Source organism: Choloepus didactylus, chromosome 5 (genome assembly GCF_015220235.1).
Source record: "Choloepus didactylus isolate mChoDid1 chromosome 5, mChoDid1.pri, whole genome shotgun sequence".
In the NCBI taxonomy this organism is placed as follows: Eukaryota; Metazoa; Chordata; class Mammalia; order Pilosa; family Megalonychidae; genus Choloepus; species Choloepus didactylus.
This window is the reverse complement of record NC_051311.1, coordinates 161191392-161209403: the sequence shown is the minus strand read 5'-3', so window position 1 is coordinate 161209403 and position 18012 is coordinate 161191392. Positions and strand designations below refer to the sequence as shown.

Below are 18012 nucleotides of genomic sequence, written 5' to 3'. Positions count from 1 at the left end.
ACTGGGAACCCTCATCACTCCACTTTGCAAATAAGGGCATTGAGGACAAGGCTCGCCCAGGCCAGGCAACGTCCCCAAGAGTCACAGAAGCAGTAAGTGGCAGAACTGGGAACCCGGGACCGTCGGAGCCCAGGAGCCAAGCTCTTATTCCACCATGGGAGATCATCAACTCTCCCAGTTCCCTAGAATCCCAAAAAGCTAAGACCAGTCAGCCCTCTGCTATGGATCCCCCCACCCACCCCTTGGCCTCTCCTTCACTCCCCATCCTACACCCCCCAAACTGCCCACCATAGATTCACAGAGGGCAGGGTACATTTATGTAAACCTCAGCACCCATTTAGGGAGGCAGCCAGAATGTTCGTCTGTTCTCTCCGATAGCCAGGGCAGGGGAGAAAGGTAATTCTTAAGCAATAACTTGACAATGGAGCAGTCTGAGGACCCTTAATCAATACCTAATCAATTAATGGAATCTAGACAAATTTTTAGATTACTCAGTCATTTACATCACTTAAAAAGATATCTGAAAAGTGTTCAAATTCCTCTCTCCACACAATAAACCTGCCACTATAGCACCGTAATCATAATCACAGATGCATAACCCAAGCCTGGCAGCCAAGCCTTTTAACTGATGTAACTACATTGTTTTATACTGAATAAGTCTCATGCTTCTGGAAGAAGCAAAGCCTCCAGGTATCCCTCTCTCCTTAGAAGAAAGCCACGGGATGACAGCTTAACACCTTAGACACTGTCTCCTAAATGTCATCTTCTCCCTCTTCCAGGTTCCTATTTTCTGCCTGAGATTTCTATCAATTTGCCAATGTCTTGCACTGAGAGCTAGGGAATTTTCTAGGTGGAAATTCTGAACAATCTGGCACCAGAATCCCTTCTGGAACATGCACGATGCAAACTACAGAGGGTTGTTTGCCCAGGCGGGAGCAGAGAAAAGCATCACAGAAAGAGAAGTTCTCAAGTGGGAGGGACCTTAAAAGTCAGGTCACCCAGGCGTTGTGCAGTCCCCGGGAACTCCCCGCAGCCCAGGCTCTTCCCAAGTGGCCTAAGCAGCCAGGGACTCAACCCCAATAGACGATTTTGTCTAGAACTGCAGTTTCCAAAGTTTAGCTGGCATGAGAATCTCCTAAAGGGCTTGTTAAAAGACAGATTTTAGGACCCACTCAGAATTTCCGATGCAGTAGATCTGGGATGGAGCCAGAGAATTTGTAATCCCAGGTTGATGCTGGTGCCACTGGCCTGGGACCCCACTTTGAGAATCACTGACTGAAAATATTTGCGCATAAGCTTGCTTTGTACTAAAGGCCTTGTTACCACATAGGATGCTGGCTTTATTAAAGCATTCCTTGTCATCACTTTCACTCCCAATCTGCTTAAGAACTACCACTGCATGACACTGTACTCCTCTGTTTGAATAGCTCCAGTGACAGGGAGCTCACTACCACACACAATTCCAAGTCTGTTTTTAACGGTCTCGATTTTCTAAAGTTCATCTACCAAGTTGAAATTTGCATGTACCAAATGTCCACAATTTCGCCTTATTTCTTCTCAGGAACAATTCATATTAAGGTTAATTCCTCCACTGAGGGAGGTGCATGATTTCCCCAAGGAAGAAAGAAAGAATGCAGCTGGCTGGTTGGAGACAACCCTTTCTTCACAATGATTCTTTTTTTAAAGGCTTCAGAGGCAAGTGTTGCCGTCTCACAAAACAATGTGTCAACTTTGTGTCAGTTTGGCAAGTTTTCAGTGAACTACTTCATCATATGGACACATTGTCTAACCGCGGAAAGACTGTCTTTCCAAATGTCAGCAGGCAAATTCCACCCCAAAGACTCAGGCACAAGTCTCCAGCCATAAGGTAATGGAAGATAACTGTGCAAGAGGGCAGAGACAAGTGTGTGCAGGAGTGCTGGTGCACAAGGTGTACAATAACGATAAAGCAGCCAGGTGTCACGGGCAAGGTCACCCACCAGCCCACAAGATCCGCCTTTATATGCATCTGCTGTGCCCTGCACAATATCCGGTGAAGGAGACCAGGATGCTAAGTCCAGGCAGCATCACCTAGTTGCAACAATTATCAACTCACGCCCAAATGCATTCATTCCATCCATACACACCCTCTCCCCTCACTGAACTGTTTTAATTAAAAGCTAATCCCAGACATCATATCGTTTCACCCATAAATATTTCAGTAAGCATCTCTAAAAGAGAAGGACTTTCCAAAATACAACTAAATACCAGTATCGTGCCAAAACATTTTTGACAATCATTCCTTAATATCATCAAAGATCTAACCAAGTGTTCAAATGTCCCAGTCTCAGACTTTTTTTTTTTTTTTTTTTTTTTACAGTCTGCTTATCTGAATCAGGATCCAAATAAAGCTCACCATGTTTATTTGATACATCTCTTCCGTCTCTTTAAATATAGGTCCTTCCTCCTTTTCCCCTTCCTCCCCCTCTGGCAATTTATTTGTTGAAAAAAGCAGGGGGTTATTTTTGTCCAGCAGAGTTTCCCACAATCTGAAATCTGCTGACTGCGCTGGTATTATTTTAACATATCGCTCTGGCCCCTGAATTTCCTGTAAAGAGCAGATGCATCTGAGGCCTGGGCCGGTTCTGGTTCGATTTTGTGGCAGGGATGCAGCAGGGGTTACCGTGTTCTTACAAGGAGCAGGCACATGATTTGTGGCTGACTTTCCTTTTGTGACAGCAGAGGTTACTGAAGGTCGTTGCCTTGAGCAGGCCACTCGCTTATTAATTGCGGGCTTGACAAATGGCAATATTCTATCATTTTTTCCCAACATCTATTAGCTGGAATTCCTCTTGAAAGAAAACTAACTCTATCATTTTTTACAAAAACTATTCACTGGAATTATTCTTTAAAGAAAACTTTCCCCTTTCATCTCTTTGGAAACCCTGGGGTACAGTTTGTACAGAAAAGAGAGATTAAATGCGTGATTCCTTCCCTTTATTTGCCAGTGATCAGAATGAGCTGGTTCCCTGGCATCCTCCAGAGGTAACTAAAAGGAGTTTTGTTTTTGTTACTGTTTTTACGAATTTCTTCAAGTCTGTTGTATAAATCAGAAAATTATTTCTCAGTCCAAATTTCAAGGTGATTATCATGACCTGGATTTGGAGCCGTGCCTGTCACTCTGAAGTCCCTGTTACTTTGCAACTTATCTGCCTTTCCAGGTCCAGTTCATTCCAGAAAAGCAGGCTACAGTGTGTCCTCAAACTCATGAGCTCCCAGGACTGGGGTGGGGTGGGGAATGCCCATTGCTAGGAACATAAATTGTTAGCTAAGTGGGGAAGGATTTAACTAAAACAGAAAATGTCCCAGCAATTCAGCATAACTTCCCTTATACTCTCTGTACAAGAGAGCCTCAACATATGATACTTGGTTTCTGGTAACGACAAAATTACTTCTACTTTTTTTTTTTTTTTTTTTTAAACAAAAATTGTTTCCATATAGTCTAGAGAAAGAAAATGTTTTAAGCAAACCTGTTATCAATGTATTTAGAAGAACAAGATAATCATGAAGAGTAGTTGTGAAGACTGTGAACTTCTGATGCTTCATTTTGCAGGATGAAAATACTACTGCCCGGCAGGGTTACGCTAAATAACACCAAATAACGCAAATGGGGTCACCTCCCCAAACAAATGGGGTCAACTCCCCAAACGCTCAAAAGTGCTTTCTGTGACCTGAAGAAAAAGGCCCCAGAACCGCAGCTACTTGATTCTCTATCCCTTTACAAGCTTAAGTATTCAAAGACTATTTAAGCTGAATGGCTATCACAGATATCTATCACCCAACACTCACATTAAGAGATAAGAAAACAGAAGTTTAGAGAACAAGGCCACATACAACTTCTGAAGAAAGGGAGTCTAGAATCTTGGGCCCCCAAACTGACAAGCCAGTGTTCACTCCCCCACCACCACCCTGATTTGGGGAGAAGGGGGTTATTGTTGCATGTTTTGCTTTTTAAAATAAGTAGCTCCCTTGCAAGTACGATACCCCCAGACAATTAAACGTTGTGCCAATATAATGACTCCTTTAAGGAAGTCGAGGGTCTTTCTCACCCAGACTCAGATTTCTAATGCCACTATTATCATATGCTATCTTCTCACTGTCACAGGGCATTAAAAAAAAAAAAAAAAAATAGGCATTTTATTTTCTCCTTCAATAGTTACTGCTATTTCCACCAAATGATCACACACAACAGTTGCTTTCAAGGACCCCTCCATGGTTAAAATTTGTAATTGGTACAAAATTTGTACCATAAAAGAAAAGCAGTACCATTGAACTTATCGATAGCCAGCTTCCAATCATCAAATCCAGTGGGTGTTTATTCATTCAAACTCATTTCTTCATTCTTCAGGCCCTGTGAGAGAAGCCCCCTGTTTCACTGGTTGGAGGCTTGTCAATATTTAGGCTGGAAGGTATCTTAGGAGCTGACCTCCCATCACCCCAGCACAGCACAGGCGTGGGGTGAACCCACAAGCAAGGATCGAGAGCCCCTGACTCAGCCCTACTCTCTAATTCCAGGGATGAGGAGCCTGAGGTTCAGAGAAGACCAGTAGCTCACTCAAACCCACAACTATGGTTAATGATAAGAGTGGGCAGGGATACACACAATGTGTGGGCCACACACCTGGTTGTGGATGAGCCCCGGGGGAATTCCCAATATCCAAGGCTTGGCCAGCCATGGACAGGGAGAAGTCCCCACTAGCTAGCCTGGCAGTTTGGATTTTTAATCATTAGCCAGTGCTTTTGTGGGAGCCAGGATGGATGTAAACTAACACCCGGGTTAATGTGTGCCCTGCTGTTAATTTTTCACAGTTCCATCCACCTGCAAACGTGGTGGACAATAGTTACAAGGGACCGCATCTACACTCATTCACTTTCAAATACCAACTACAAAGAGCACTGTGCGCACATGTGTGGGAGGCTCGGCCTTTGTTCTGTGTGAGTGTGTGTGTGTTTAATTTGTTTAGGATTTTCCCCTTTCTCCACAGATGGGTAAACTCAGCCTTAAGGGAAACTCCTCAGCTGTGGGCACTTGAAAACAGCCCACAAAGGCCTTTCCCAGAAATCCAGGCAGCTCTCACCCTCCACCAAACGGATGGATGTCACCTTAGGTGTGGGAGGAAATGGTGAAATCAAAGACAAATATGAAGCAAAGCTTAGCCCATGGTGAGAGAGAGAAAAGGGGGGTGGAGGGCATGCCACAGACTGCAGGGGAAATTTACAACAGTACTGGCAAGAGGGCATCGTGGCAGTTTTGCGAAACTCTTCATCAAGCAGCTGATGAAAGAGGCTGCTGGGCAGAAGCTGGGCCAGGTGAGTGTCTGCCAACTCTGGGTCCTGCTCAACTAGGGAGCTACTCTCCGGAAAGAATGGAAGCGAGTCTCCAGGTTCAGCCAGACACACTTCAGGCTACCCCAGGGTGCTTGGCAATGAAGGCTTTGAATTCCTTTCCCTGGAAAATTCTGGAATGATGGAGACCCTGAACCTCCCCAGTTTGCATTTCAGTTTGTAACCAAAGGCACCTCTTTGAAACCAATTTCCACAAACATCCTCGTTGGCTCCTCAGCACATTCTGCAAAGCTGTTACATCTGTGCAGTGATGGGTTACAGAAGGGAACACAGCCATGCTCCCCTCTCCAGGGAGCTCAATTCCTGTGCTCTTATTCACCGGCTCGCTCCGAGGTTTCTCCATCTGGGTGGAGGTCTTGGGCCCTGACCATGCCCAAACTAGGCTGTGAGCCAGCTTTATCTTGACTCTATCGGCCAGAAAGGCATACCAAAAATGCTTGGAGAACAAATAAGCAGTGTGAAAGACGCACAGGCAGGGAGCCCCATTCTACAGGTGAGAAAAGAGGGCACCAGTGGCCTGCTTGCACATCTAATGTTCCTTTTCTGATGCATTTTCTTATCTAAGGAGCCAGTTTTGAGTTTAACTGTAAAAGTTGCCCTGGGCTTGCCCTCCTTCCCTGATAATCATTTTGCTGGCCGCAAGAGAAAGACAGAATGTGGAAACATATACCAGGGATAGCTTCAAAGGGGTGAAGTATACAAAGGGTTAAGATAAAGCAAATCTGAGAATAGTTTGGAATTTATGGCTTTAAACTTTTTCCTCACAGGTTCCATATACTTTAATGTTCATTCAGATGCTCCGAGTCCAAAAAGGACTCCATGGGAACTGAGAAATTGGTAACTGAATTATCAAGAAATGAAGTTTAATGAATCGACGGCAACAGAGCCGACCCAGGGAGCAAGTGTGGCCTGCTCTGACCGCCACGTGGCTGGTGAGCATCTGGGATCACCGGGTCAGTGGCTGGTGAGCATTTTGGATCACCAGGTCTGGAGCACACCTTGGGAATGGGGAGCCCCGGGCCACAAGCACCCCTTCATCTGTAGTTCTTCCTCAGAGCTTCCCACACCTCTCCTAAACACACTTACGTTAGCTTGCATTGGCTCTGAGAAAGCCAAATAGCCAGGCACCCAGCCCCAGCCCCCTCACTCTTTCCGAAGATCAGGCTGGGAGGGATTGTACCAAGACCCCTCCCCGCCTAGGACCCAGGAGCTGAGCCAGGATCTCCACGGGGATGGCCAAACCCCCTCACCCCTTTCTAGCTTGGGCATATCCCGACCCCTGAATCTAAGTCTCCTCCCTCTCACTTCCATCCTCCTAACTTAGCTTTTTTCATTTTGCTCTCTGTCTACTTTTGAACAGGGATCTCTATGGTGTCCTTCTGATGCACCAATGCTGGGTGTTAGGTAACTAGAACCCACAAAGTTCAGATAATGTCTTTTCAAGGTGAAACAGTGGGAATGCAGCATCAGTATATATTTTATTTCTGGGATTTTTCGGGTTTTTGCCAAACTATTGATATTAAGTTTGGTTCTTATAAGCAAATTGGATATTTGGACTTGATCCATAGTATTCTTGAAATCTGCCCTCTGCCCTCTGCCATTTCTATCTCTCTCTCTCCCCTGAGGACCAGAGAGAGCAAGGATATTTGCAAGTCTCTACTGCCCTGATACAACTTCATTTCATTGGGATGCTGGTCAAACATGTTATTATCAAGACTCCTGAGACATACAGAATTTGGCAGGGCAATGTGGGTCCAGCCATGTCTGTGAACACACATGTGCACGTGTATGTGATTTGCAGAAAACAATATCACTACACAGCGGAGGCTCCGCTGAGACACATGTCTCCATGTTTCTGGAGTTTGCTACAGCAGTGGAAAGAACTTATGAGCATGAAATAACCAGCGTCCAATCGCTTGAATTTATTGACTAGAATAGCAAGAAATTCACACTGAGAAATGATTACTGTGAACTGGGGTCGTCAGGGAGGAACTGATGTAGCACTTGAGCTGGAGGTGAGCCAGGGTTTGCTGTCCTGGATTACTGTAGGTTCAGCTTCTTTTTATAAGGCTCCAACCTAATTATATTACCACCCAATTATTTTACAGATGGAAGGCTCAGATGTTTTGTTTAAAATGTCTTTAAAACGTGTTGTTGCTATCCGGCTTTGCAACGAAATAAAAGAAATATCATTCAAGTAGATTTCTTTCCTTCCACTGCAAACTTCCAGTCCTCCAAACTGGCGGGCATTGTTTCTGAAATAATTAAATAGCTTTGAGGGAATCTGTCATGCATCACTGGTGAGAGGATGGACAACCAAAGAAACACTCAATGGGGGATATTTTTCCTAAATATTCAGGGTCTGTTTTCATGTTCATCTCACGGCTCCAAGCATTTCCTCTATTTGACTGTGTGATTTTAAGCAAATCATATTGAACAAAGTCCCAACACACACACACACACACACACACACACACACATAATACAAAGAGGGCATAACTAACAGAAGAGGACCTAGCTGGAAACTCTGACCTCAGTCCCTGTAACCTGATTCCTGATGTCACCTTTGATAGAAACAGCCCATTGTCTTCACATAAATTAAACAAAGAGAAGCGCGGTCATTGTGATTTCAATAAACAGCTGACTCAAATTTCAGGGACTATTATTAGAGAACCTCCTCTCCCTTGTGAGAAACAACAATGGGTCAGAAAAGACAAGAAATGCATGAGTGCTGGCAGCTGGGAGAGGCTCTGGCACCTGCATCCTGAGCAGCCGACCTGGGTGAGGAGGTCCCCAACGTGACCCCCCAGAAGGCAGGGACATAGAGGTCTCTTCCAGAGAGGGTAGCCACTGGGGAAAGAGTGACCTTCTCAGATGAAGCAGAGGGCCCTGCTGCAGAACTGGCCACACGGACTGCACATGTCCTTCTCGGTCCAGAAGGATCTCCGAGGGCTGCCCGGGAATGACAAGGAGTGACAGACACTCACAGTCGTGGACTTGGCAATCTCCTAGAGAAGATCACACCTACGCCTGGGAAATCGCTTCCGGATGCATCGGTGCACCAATGCAAATCAGCTTCCTTAGAGACTGTGTGAAAGGTAAAGGTATAATGGGAACACATTCACACACAGCTCTGAACATCCATAAAAAGCTGTTAGGCTGCTGTTCAGGCTGTCTGGTGAAAAGATCCTGCAAATCTCCTCCGTCCCTGCCCTCCCCAGTCCTCCAGCCTCCACCTTACTCTCCGCCTCGCCTCTCCCCTCCCCATACTCATCTGGCTCCAGCCTCCCTCCCTCTCGCTGGGAAATCACAGTGCGCTCCTACCCTTCTCCCCGAGGAAGCACATTGGCTTCTGTTCTGGTTTACTAATGCTGCTGTTTTGCAAAACACCATAAATGGATTGCCTTTTACAAAGGGGGTTTATTTGGTTACAAAGTTACAGTCTTAGGGCCATAAAGTGTCCAAGGTAATGCATCAATAGGGTGCCTTCACTGGAGAAAGGCCATTGGCATACGGAAAACCTCCATTACCTGGGAAGGCATGTGGCTGGCGTCTGCTTGCTCCCAGGTTGTATTTTAAAATGGCATTCTCCAAAATGTCAGCATCAGCTTTCAATGGCTGTCTTCAAAATGTGTCTCTCAGTTGCAGCTGCTCTGAAGTCCTTCTGTTTCTGAGCTTTCATAGGGCTCCAGTAATTAAATCCAGACTCAAGCCGAATGGGCGGGGCCACACCTCCATGGAAACAATCCCATCAACATGTCACACCCTAATCGAAGGTGTTACTCATCACATCTCCATGGAAACAATCAAAAGTTTCCACCCTAATCAAAAGACTAATAAATCTGCCCCCCCAAGATTGCATTAAGGAACATGGCATTTTGGAGGACATAATACATCCAAACCAGCACATCTTCCAAGGGTCAGAACCGGGTCCAGCCTGCCCCATCCCATTTAGACTTGGAATGAAAGCTCCACCTGCTCAACCCAGCTCACTGGGCTAATGACATTCAAATGGACCCAACAAGCAGAGCCCCAGAAAGGGATCTTGACCCCAACAAGGAAAGCCTGGCTCTTTTAGATATATAGAAACGGCCAAAACCTATGATATGACTCTTACAACATCTCTCCACTTGCTAATGACTGGAGTTACCTAGAAAAACAAATGATGCATCCTCTTTGGGACCCAGTGGACCATGTCCCTTAGATAAATAGTGCAAGGGTGACATGGACTAGAAGGCCACCAATCCTATTATCCCCTCCTATTTCTAAAAGTAGCATCAAGGGCCCCAATAACATAAAGCCAAAGGTCCTTCAACAAGCACTGATGAGGCCACCTTGCTGCATCGTCTTGGACGTTCCTCTAACGCCATCATTCAGCCCATCCTCTGAGGAGGCTGCAGCATGTGCTATGTAGTTATGGTTAAAGACATCCTGCACAATGGCCTGTGAGGTAGTTTCCCCACCAATCCCCGTTTGTTTCCCTACTTCCAGAGAAGGTACACACCAAGATGTGTGGCTTCCTTTTCACACTGGCTTCCAGGAAACTCAGAGCCCATTTGCACATCTAGTCAGTTTAGTTAACATTTACAAAAGGAAGACCTGCCTCCCAGCTTTTTTCCCCCAACCTCACCGCCACTATTTTTCAGTCTGGTGCCTTAATCTAACTTCACATCCCACTTTGGGGAGTTACCGCAACAACAGAAGGTTTTACTCACGGAAAAGCAATGGAACCATGGGCATTGCAGGTGAACATGCAAGGGTTCAGAGCACTGAAAATACTCGAAAGGTTTCTGCCCTCTTGTGTCTTAAGCAGACCAGGTGAACTCAAAGGCACCCCTCTCTTGGCAGATAAATGGCCCTCGTGGAGCGCACTTGCAGGGTATTGTCAAGTCCTGCTGTCGCAGCCTGACATCTCCTCTCCCAATCAAATATTTCAAAACCAGCATGCTACAGCCAGTGCTACTCCGGAACAGCTGCACTTGGGCAGATCAAGCTGCTCAAAGTGTTAAAATGTGCTGGGATGAAGCTATTCTGGAACCTCTGAGAAGGGCTCAAGTCCCTTGAGATGACTCCGCAAAGGAGAGGGTGGCGGTACAGTAGCCACTGCAGAAGGAGAGCAACGGGACTGAGCAGGATGTCAGCCAGGTCTGAGGGAAGGACACAGGGGACCTCCCCTCTGCCCCCCACCACCCAAGAGAACACACAAGGCCCCCAGACTCCAGAGCTGCACACGAAAAGGAGGACACAACCCCCAACAGGCCACCTGCTCCAAAACCTGAATGGCTGATGATTCATAGAGTTCAAGGATGAATGAATCACCGTGACCACAGATAACATTCGAGGACAGAGTGGGAAATTCTGAAGGAAACAAAAGGGACCCTGTACAGATCGGGCTCAGGAAGTGCTGAAATCGGGAGGGGCTTGGGAGGGGCCAGAGACTCAACTTGAAATCAGAATCCCCACTTGCCCCGTTTTTATTTCATTTATGAGCAATGTAACCTTGGGATAGTTACTTAACTACTCATACCCATGAGGTTTATCTCACAGAGATGTCCTGAGAATTCAGAACTACCAAGTCAAGGGTCTGAAAATAGAGGGCCCCAAGTAACAATTAATATCCTTCCAAGCACTCCTTGGAATACAGAATATATTAGGTATTTGTTTTTTGTTGTTTTTTTTCCCCTAAGCAAATTATCTTTGGTTTAAAAATGTGGCACATCTAACAGTTAGAAGCAGCACCAGCAGATGGCTCTTGCCTGTAAAACTCGGGGAAGTGAATGGCAATGGGGTGAGCAAATGAAGCCAAGCCTGGGGTGCTGGTATACCCACGTGATCTTGGGGAAATTACTTGACTTTTATGAGCACCAGATTCTTTGTTTCCAAAATGGGGTGAGTGAAGGTTACCACACAGGCAAACATGTTCAGCACCGTGTCTGACACCGGTTAGGCACTCCGTGAACGGCAACAACGGAAAAATAACAACGGATGCTGGGGTTAACCTGTCCAGGGATTCCCAAGGTGACATCGGGGAGTGCTGGTGTTATCTGAAGGTGCATCGTGCCACTCCAAAATTCCAGGCTTATGGTGCTGGAAGTGCACCAGGAGACAGAAAGAGAATTTTGTGCTTTTGGTCCAAGGATGGATGTGTCAGTGGAAACCTTCCAACTGAAGGTGACCCAAACCCACTGTGGAATGTGGGCTTGCAGCTGCAGCCAGCTCCAGGGGACAGAGGCAGTCTCTTACAGGAAGTCATCTGCATACCTGGCAGCAGAAGACAGCCAGGTCCCGGAGTGCCCACAGTTGCTGGAGCCTGACTTGAGCTCCCCACATCCATCCTTCCATTTGGTGTTGCCAGTGTGCCCAGGAGGAAGACGGCCTTACCCCTATTTTAATGAAAGAACCACACACAGGATTCAGGTAGGTCTTTCAGAGGTCAAAAGCCACTTGTTCTCCATGACCCCACAGGGCCAGACAGCGAAGGGCAAGCTGAGGGAGGGAGGCCGGCACACAGCAGAGCCACGGTGGAACATTCCAGCGTACGCCCAGCCTCCATTCCCCAGCCCTAAGACCACCATTCTCACAGGTGAGGGACCTCAGCATCACCTGGAGGGCTCCTTAAAACACACCTGCTGGGCCCCAGTCCCCCAGTGCCTGAACCAGCAGGTCTGGGTGGAAAAACCGAGGATGTGCATTTCTAGCAGGTTCCCAAGCAATGGTGCTGCTGCTTCTGCTGCTGATCCAGGAATCACACTCTGGGAAGCACTGGTCAAAGCAATTAGAAACGGGTCCCTTATAGGACCGAATGGGCTGAGCATTCAGCTGGGGAAATAAATCCATGTAGAATCCATGTACAGGGGTTAAGCAACCATATGCATACACAAATCACAAATCTAAGAGACCTATGCACACACTTAGAGCTGCAGGGAGAAGAAGGGAAGAGGGAGGGAGGGAGGAGCTGAAAGCAGAGCCAGCTCACTTACTGACCACGTGTGGGGAAACAAAACAGAGGGACAGTGTTCTGCATGACAGCTGGCACAGACAGAGAGGCCTCACTGGACTCTGGGGCTCCAGGAAATGCAGAGAAAACTCTGAGGCTTTGGCTGTTAAGGCCCCGCCACCCTGAGGCAGCACCTCCCAGGGACTGACAGCCGGGGCTCACCCACAAATCCCACGGCTGGAGAGTGCCCTGAGAGATGGGGTGTCCACCGCTGAAGCTGGAGCTGGAGGAGATGTCAGCCACGGCCTCCACCCCAGGAAGGCCCCTGGCCTAGCCCTCCGCTGTTGCCCTGCATTGTCCCCTCCCTGAGCCTGGGACCGTCCGAGGGAATGAGACAAGCTGCAGTCTGTCAAAGCCAAACTAACAAGGTGGCGCATCAGCAAAGCCTAAGGAGGCCGAGTGTCCCTGTGGCAGAGTGAGGAGGGGAACCACACGGCCCAGAGGGAGGCACCACTGAGAGTACCCACGGTGAGATGCAAATGGGACCAGACTCGCCTTCTCTGCTGGCCCAGGCTCTTGCTTGCTGTAGAGTGAGTTCTTTTTAACCTTCTTATACCCTCAAATACACAACTGGCTCTCCCAGAAGCAGAGAAAGAAAAGGAAGCAATGGATATGAAAGAGGTATGAGGACAGCACCCGGTGGGCAGGTGCAGCTTTTGTAAATTCCCGACCCCTGCACATCCCTCTTCTTCCATCCGTGATCACCTGGGCTAGGGGAACACCCCCAGCACCCCGGTGGATAAAGGCACAGAGCACAGCCAGTGGGCAGCAGAGCGGGATCCAAACTCAGGTGTCCTCACAGCAGGGCCCAGCCCTTCGGTGGAATGTTCTATTGCCAGTAGAGTGAAGAACCCAGTCTGTTTCCAGATGCAGGAAATATGACCAAATCCCAAGCAGAACTCTCGAGATTCTGTAACCAGGCAAAATCCGGGCCAAAGATATGGTTCCCCGTCCGGTTTGGGAACCATGAAGAACACACCGACGGATGCCCGGGAGAAGGAGGCCTGGGACACCTGCTTCCTCCCCTCGCAGGTGAGTCTGGGAAAGGGACACACTTCCCAACAGCAGAATGGCCACCTCATGCTGGCCTCCCCAGGAGCCACTGAATCACTGTCCCTAGAGATTGGGGTGTTTAGCCCAACAGGGGTCCTACAAGCCACTAATAAGGCATGAACACAAGGCTTAACCCCCACCCCACCTCATTTCCAACTGGTGGAGCCAAGAGAATACTGAGAGGTAACATGACAGCCAAAGAAGTTTCATTTAGAGAACAGACAACAGTTTCTGTTTACCTTATTTCCAAAGAGGAAATGTCACCGTTACGCTTACCTGGAATCTCATACAAGCGGAGACTTGGTCAGATCTACTACTTCCTGCTCTCCATACAAGCACATGGGACCCAGGTACTTTCACTGTCCACAATCTTGACAGCTAAGAGTGGAAATGCCAGTGTCTTTGTTTTAAAGATGAAACTAAGGCTCAGAGAGATGAAGCCTTCGAGGAAACTCGTACGGAATCAAAGCGTATGTAAGGAAAGCAGGCCAAGGGCTAGCTGGCAGGGTGAAGGTCCCTAAGGAGAGCTCTGTAAAGGAAAGATCCAACAGCACGAGGGGAGTGAGTGGATCCCAGAGGGAGAAAGGCAGGACGTCCGCAAAGAGAGCACAGTTCCTGGCCCACAGGCTTGAATCAAACAGCAAACGCAGAGGTGAGGTTGCAATGGCCCTAAAGAAAGCAAAGGACTTACCTGCTCTACCTGGACTTGCACACAGCAGGGGATCCCCACCTTAAAGAAAACAGAAACAGGATCAAACAGAGAACAGTGAATGGGTCCTCAAGAAACTGCTTGGCATAATAATCAAAGCAACCACACAGATGCAAAATGTGAATAATAGGGAAAACTGGGGGTAGGGGAAGAAGGGCAGAAGGGAGGAATTTTGGAACTCAGCGCTTTCAGCATGCTTTTTCTGTAAAACTACAACTGCTCTAAAGAAAAAAAATCAAAAATACAGCAAGCAAGGTTCCTGTGCTGGTTTGGATCTGTTATGTACCCCAGAAAAGCCTATGTGCTTTTAATCCAATCTTGTGGAGGCAGAGCTATTGTTGGGCGGGACCTTCCGATCCAGTTGTTTCCATGAAGATGTGACCCACCCACTCAGGGTGGGTTTTAACCCATTTGCTGGAGTCCTTGAGGGAAAGAGATTTTGCAGAGAGCTCAGAGCCCAGAGAGTTCAGAGAAGCTAAGAGAGAAGTGCAAAGACATTTTGGAGAAAGCTGTTTTGAAACCAGAACCCAGGAGAAGGAACGCAGATTTCGCCATGTGCCTTCCCATTTAAGAGAGGAACACGGGATGGCAGAAGGTATTGTCCTGTTGATACCTTAACTGGGACGTTTTCATGGCCTTAGAACTGTAAATTTGTAACCTAATATAACCCCACTGAAAGAGCCAACACATTTCTGGTATATTGCATTCCGGCAACTTTAGCAAACCAGAACAGTTCCCAAAAGCTGAAGCCAGCGTTCACCATATTCACCAAGCTTTTAGAATTTCAAAACTGACAAGACTCAGGGTTACTACAGTCCAGCTTTTTTTCTAACTTTTGGAAAGTCACAGTCCTATTTTGAGAATTTCATGAAAACCATGGCGCCTCCCCCCAAGAAAAATGCACATTGCTGCTGTATAGAGAACTTTACCTTCAATTTCAAAGAGCTGACGGGATCTTTGAGTTAATCCAACCCCCTGCTTCCTGGGGGAGGGGTGGGAGGTGGGGTTGGCAGCCAGGGGTCCAGGACTCACCGTGGAGGTCTTCCCACTGCCCCACACTTCACACAGGACACGGGAAACCACACCCAGGGCCTTGCATTCTCTACGAAATAGACAGCCTTTTCTAGAACTTCCATAACTGGACTGAAAACAGAGTCTACATTTTGTAGTAATATCAATGTGGTTATTTTGCTCCAGGCTTAGAAGTGCAGTGCATGAGACAGCAGGAAGGAGCTTCCGTTGATGCTACTGTGATCCTTTGGAGAACTGTGGGTTCATTGAGATAGACATACACACAAGCTAACTTGATGAGAGAGCACAGAAAACTAAGTCACAGGAGACAGAGCAGAAGGCCCTGGGGACAAATGACCCAATGGAGACAGACACCAGATTTGCAGTCTATCTTTGAGAGATTTTGACATTTAACTCTCAGGGCCTCAATTTTCTCATCTGAGAAATGGACGTGATAATTGTAACTTCCTAACAGGGTAGTTGTGAGGATTAAAAGAGATAAGTTTGTGGCTAGATCAGGCAATTCTCTGAAGTAGGAAGGGCCAATCGTGGGGAAGGAAACTGGATTTGCTTCAGAAGGCTCTGGTAGGCCAAGCAGGACCCCATGGACCTAAAAACAGAATCTTTGGCTCCCCAGAGCTGCTTCGACTCCTTAGCTTCCTCCTGGCTTTCCTCTCCCACCGAATCCCTTGCACCCCCATTCTCAAAGAGTTTTCAAAACAATTGTGCAAAGGAAGGAAAAATCTCAGGGTCTGATTAACCAGGTCTTGTGGCCTGGAATGGGTGACAAGTAACCTTTGTTCTTGACATAGCAACTATTTATAGCTCTCTTGCTTATCTTACTAAGTTCCTCCAGAAATATATGACACATGGTCATTCGTCTGTGGATTATCAGTACATCAGAATTCTGACTCACACTCTAAGGCAGTGGCCCTTTCCGTGGCACTCCGGTCCCCTGCTCCCTATTACCCGTCCACACCCCTACATGTACAGTAGCTCTCGCACTGCCCAGAATCACAGGCCTCGTGGCCTGCTTCACTACAACACTAAGACTTCCTGGGAGGCAGAGACCGTATCTTTTTTATTTGTGTATCCTCAGCTCTATACACAAACACACACACACACAAGTTTGACGAATGGATGATGGATAAAATGAACAAATACAAAGGAATGCCAAAAAAAAAAAAAAAAAAAAAAAAACCCAGCAAACAAAACAAATAGCTTTGGAAATACAAGGATTCCCAGAAAGATCCTTATAGGAAGACCCCCTGGTTAATGCAGCCCTATAATCAGATTTCATTTTCAATGTGGTACCCACTTAGCACACAGATGCTTCCCAGTATGCCACTAAATGTGTGATGTGCTGCCAAGGGATGGGCAAAGAATCAGAGCACCTCCTTTTAAAACTGATCCTCTAGATGCCTGTGTTTGCTGGGATAATGAAGAGAAAACCCCCATGCAATCTCAGAAATTTGAGTGTTAAAAGAGGCAGCCATTGAAAGTATTCAGCTCCTGAATCCCAGTGTGTTCTGTGCATCCCAGGCCCTGCTGTGGCCAGATGGGGGATTATAACACAGCCACCTGGTATGGCCCCGGGCTGTCCTCCAGGAAATAATAAATTATCTCTGTGAAGTGCCCTAGCCAAGAATCCAACCTTGCCCCCATCCATCGGCAAGACCCCACATCCAGAACTTATATCTCTATAGAGCTTTCCAGTGGCCATACCTGATCTTGTCTAACTCTTTCATTTGTTCAATGAATTGTTACACAGTAGCCTCTTAACTTATTGTTCTCTCGTGCTGGTACATTAATAAACAAAACAGACAAATCCCAATTTGTCCTGCAGCTTACATCCTAGTGGGAGGAGACAGTGCATGTAACAAAGGCATAAATCACAAGGTTTATTAAGAGAGTGATATTGGGATTATGGGGCTGGAGCTAAAGAGGGTCCAGAGAGCCCCTAGGACAGTGAAGCACCTGCAAAATTCCTACCAGACAAGAAACCCTCTTCCAAGGAAACTAATTACAATCCATGCTATCTACAAAATCCACAGCATTGCTATAAAAAAATAGAGTGACTCTGAGTGAAAATCTTAAGTAAAACAAATTTGCAAATGAAACACCAATCCAGAGAAAATAAAGAACAGCAAACACCCAATGCAGTAAAAATCACTATCAGGCATATACATTTGGGCTCTTGTTCCTTCATTGTGGCCAAAACCAAATTCTAGTTCAGGTACATCCTGAAGATACACTGTATTTTCGTCTTATTTTTCTGCCCTTCTAATAAGAAAGAGGAAAGCAAACCCTTTTTTTCAGCTGGGGCAATTGATTGTGGTTTGATAAAATCCTGAGACGATGCCGTCTGCCTGGGGGTTCATTTGTGTTTTCATTTTAAACCATCAGACCCAGCATTGGGGAGCCTGTGGGTACCCAATGGCTGTGCAAGAGCGCCCCCCTCTGCTGAACTGACTGGAGGTGCAGATGTAGGCATCACTGCCCATCCTTTAACTTGAGCAGAGAGAGAGAAGTACAGGGCTTTGGGGACAGGGCTGCACCACATGTCTGGGACGCCCACAGAGAACCAGGCCTTTCCACTCCCCAACCCCGCAGTGTCCCATCCCCTCTGCCCGATGGGGGCCTCAGTGCACACTGGGGAGCTGCAAAGAGTTTCTAGGGTGCACCCCAGGGAATGCACTCACGGAGCAGTCCTCTGCTCATACAGAGCTTTTCAGCACTGTGGGCTGCAGCCCAGCAACCAAGCTCCCTGCTCTGTTTCTTCCAATTTCCTCAACCCCCAGCACAGGGTCAGGGCAGGGTATCCAGCCTCAAGGGTATTTCGGGCTGCCCTGTGCAA

At 47.1% G+C, this 18012-nt stretch overlaps 1 protein-coding gene across 5 annotated transcripts in view; it reads right to left on the bottom strand.

Annotated features, from left to right (window-relative positions):
* TNS3 (tensin 3) overlaps nucleotides 1-18012 on the bottom strand; it is a 390960-nt gene that overhangs the window by 203593 nt on the left and 169355 nt on the right. For all 5 annotated transcript variants that reach the window (XR_005217079.1, XM_037837214.1, XM_037837219.1 and 2 more), the window contains one exon: nucleotides 14127-14165. Coding sequence is in view for 2 of the 5 variants with exons in the window: in XM_037837214.1 (XP_037693142.1) it covers nucleotides 14127-14165 (39 nt within the window). In the remaining 3 variants the exon portion in view is untranslated. The remainder of the gene's footprint in view (nucleotides 1-14126; nucleotides 14166-18012) is intronic.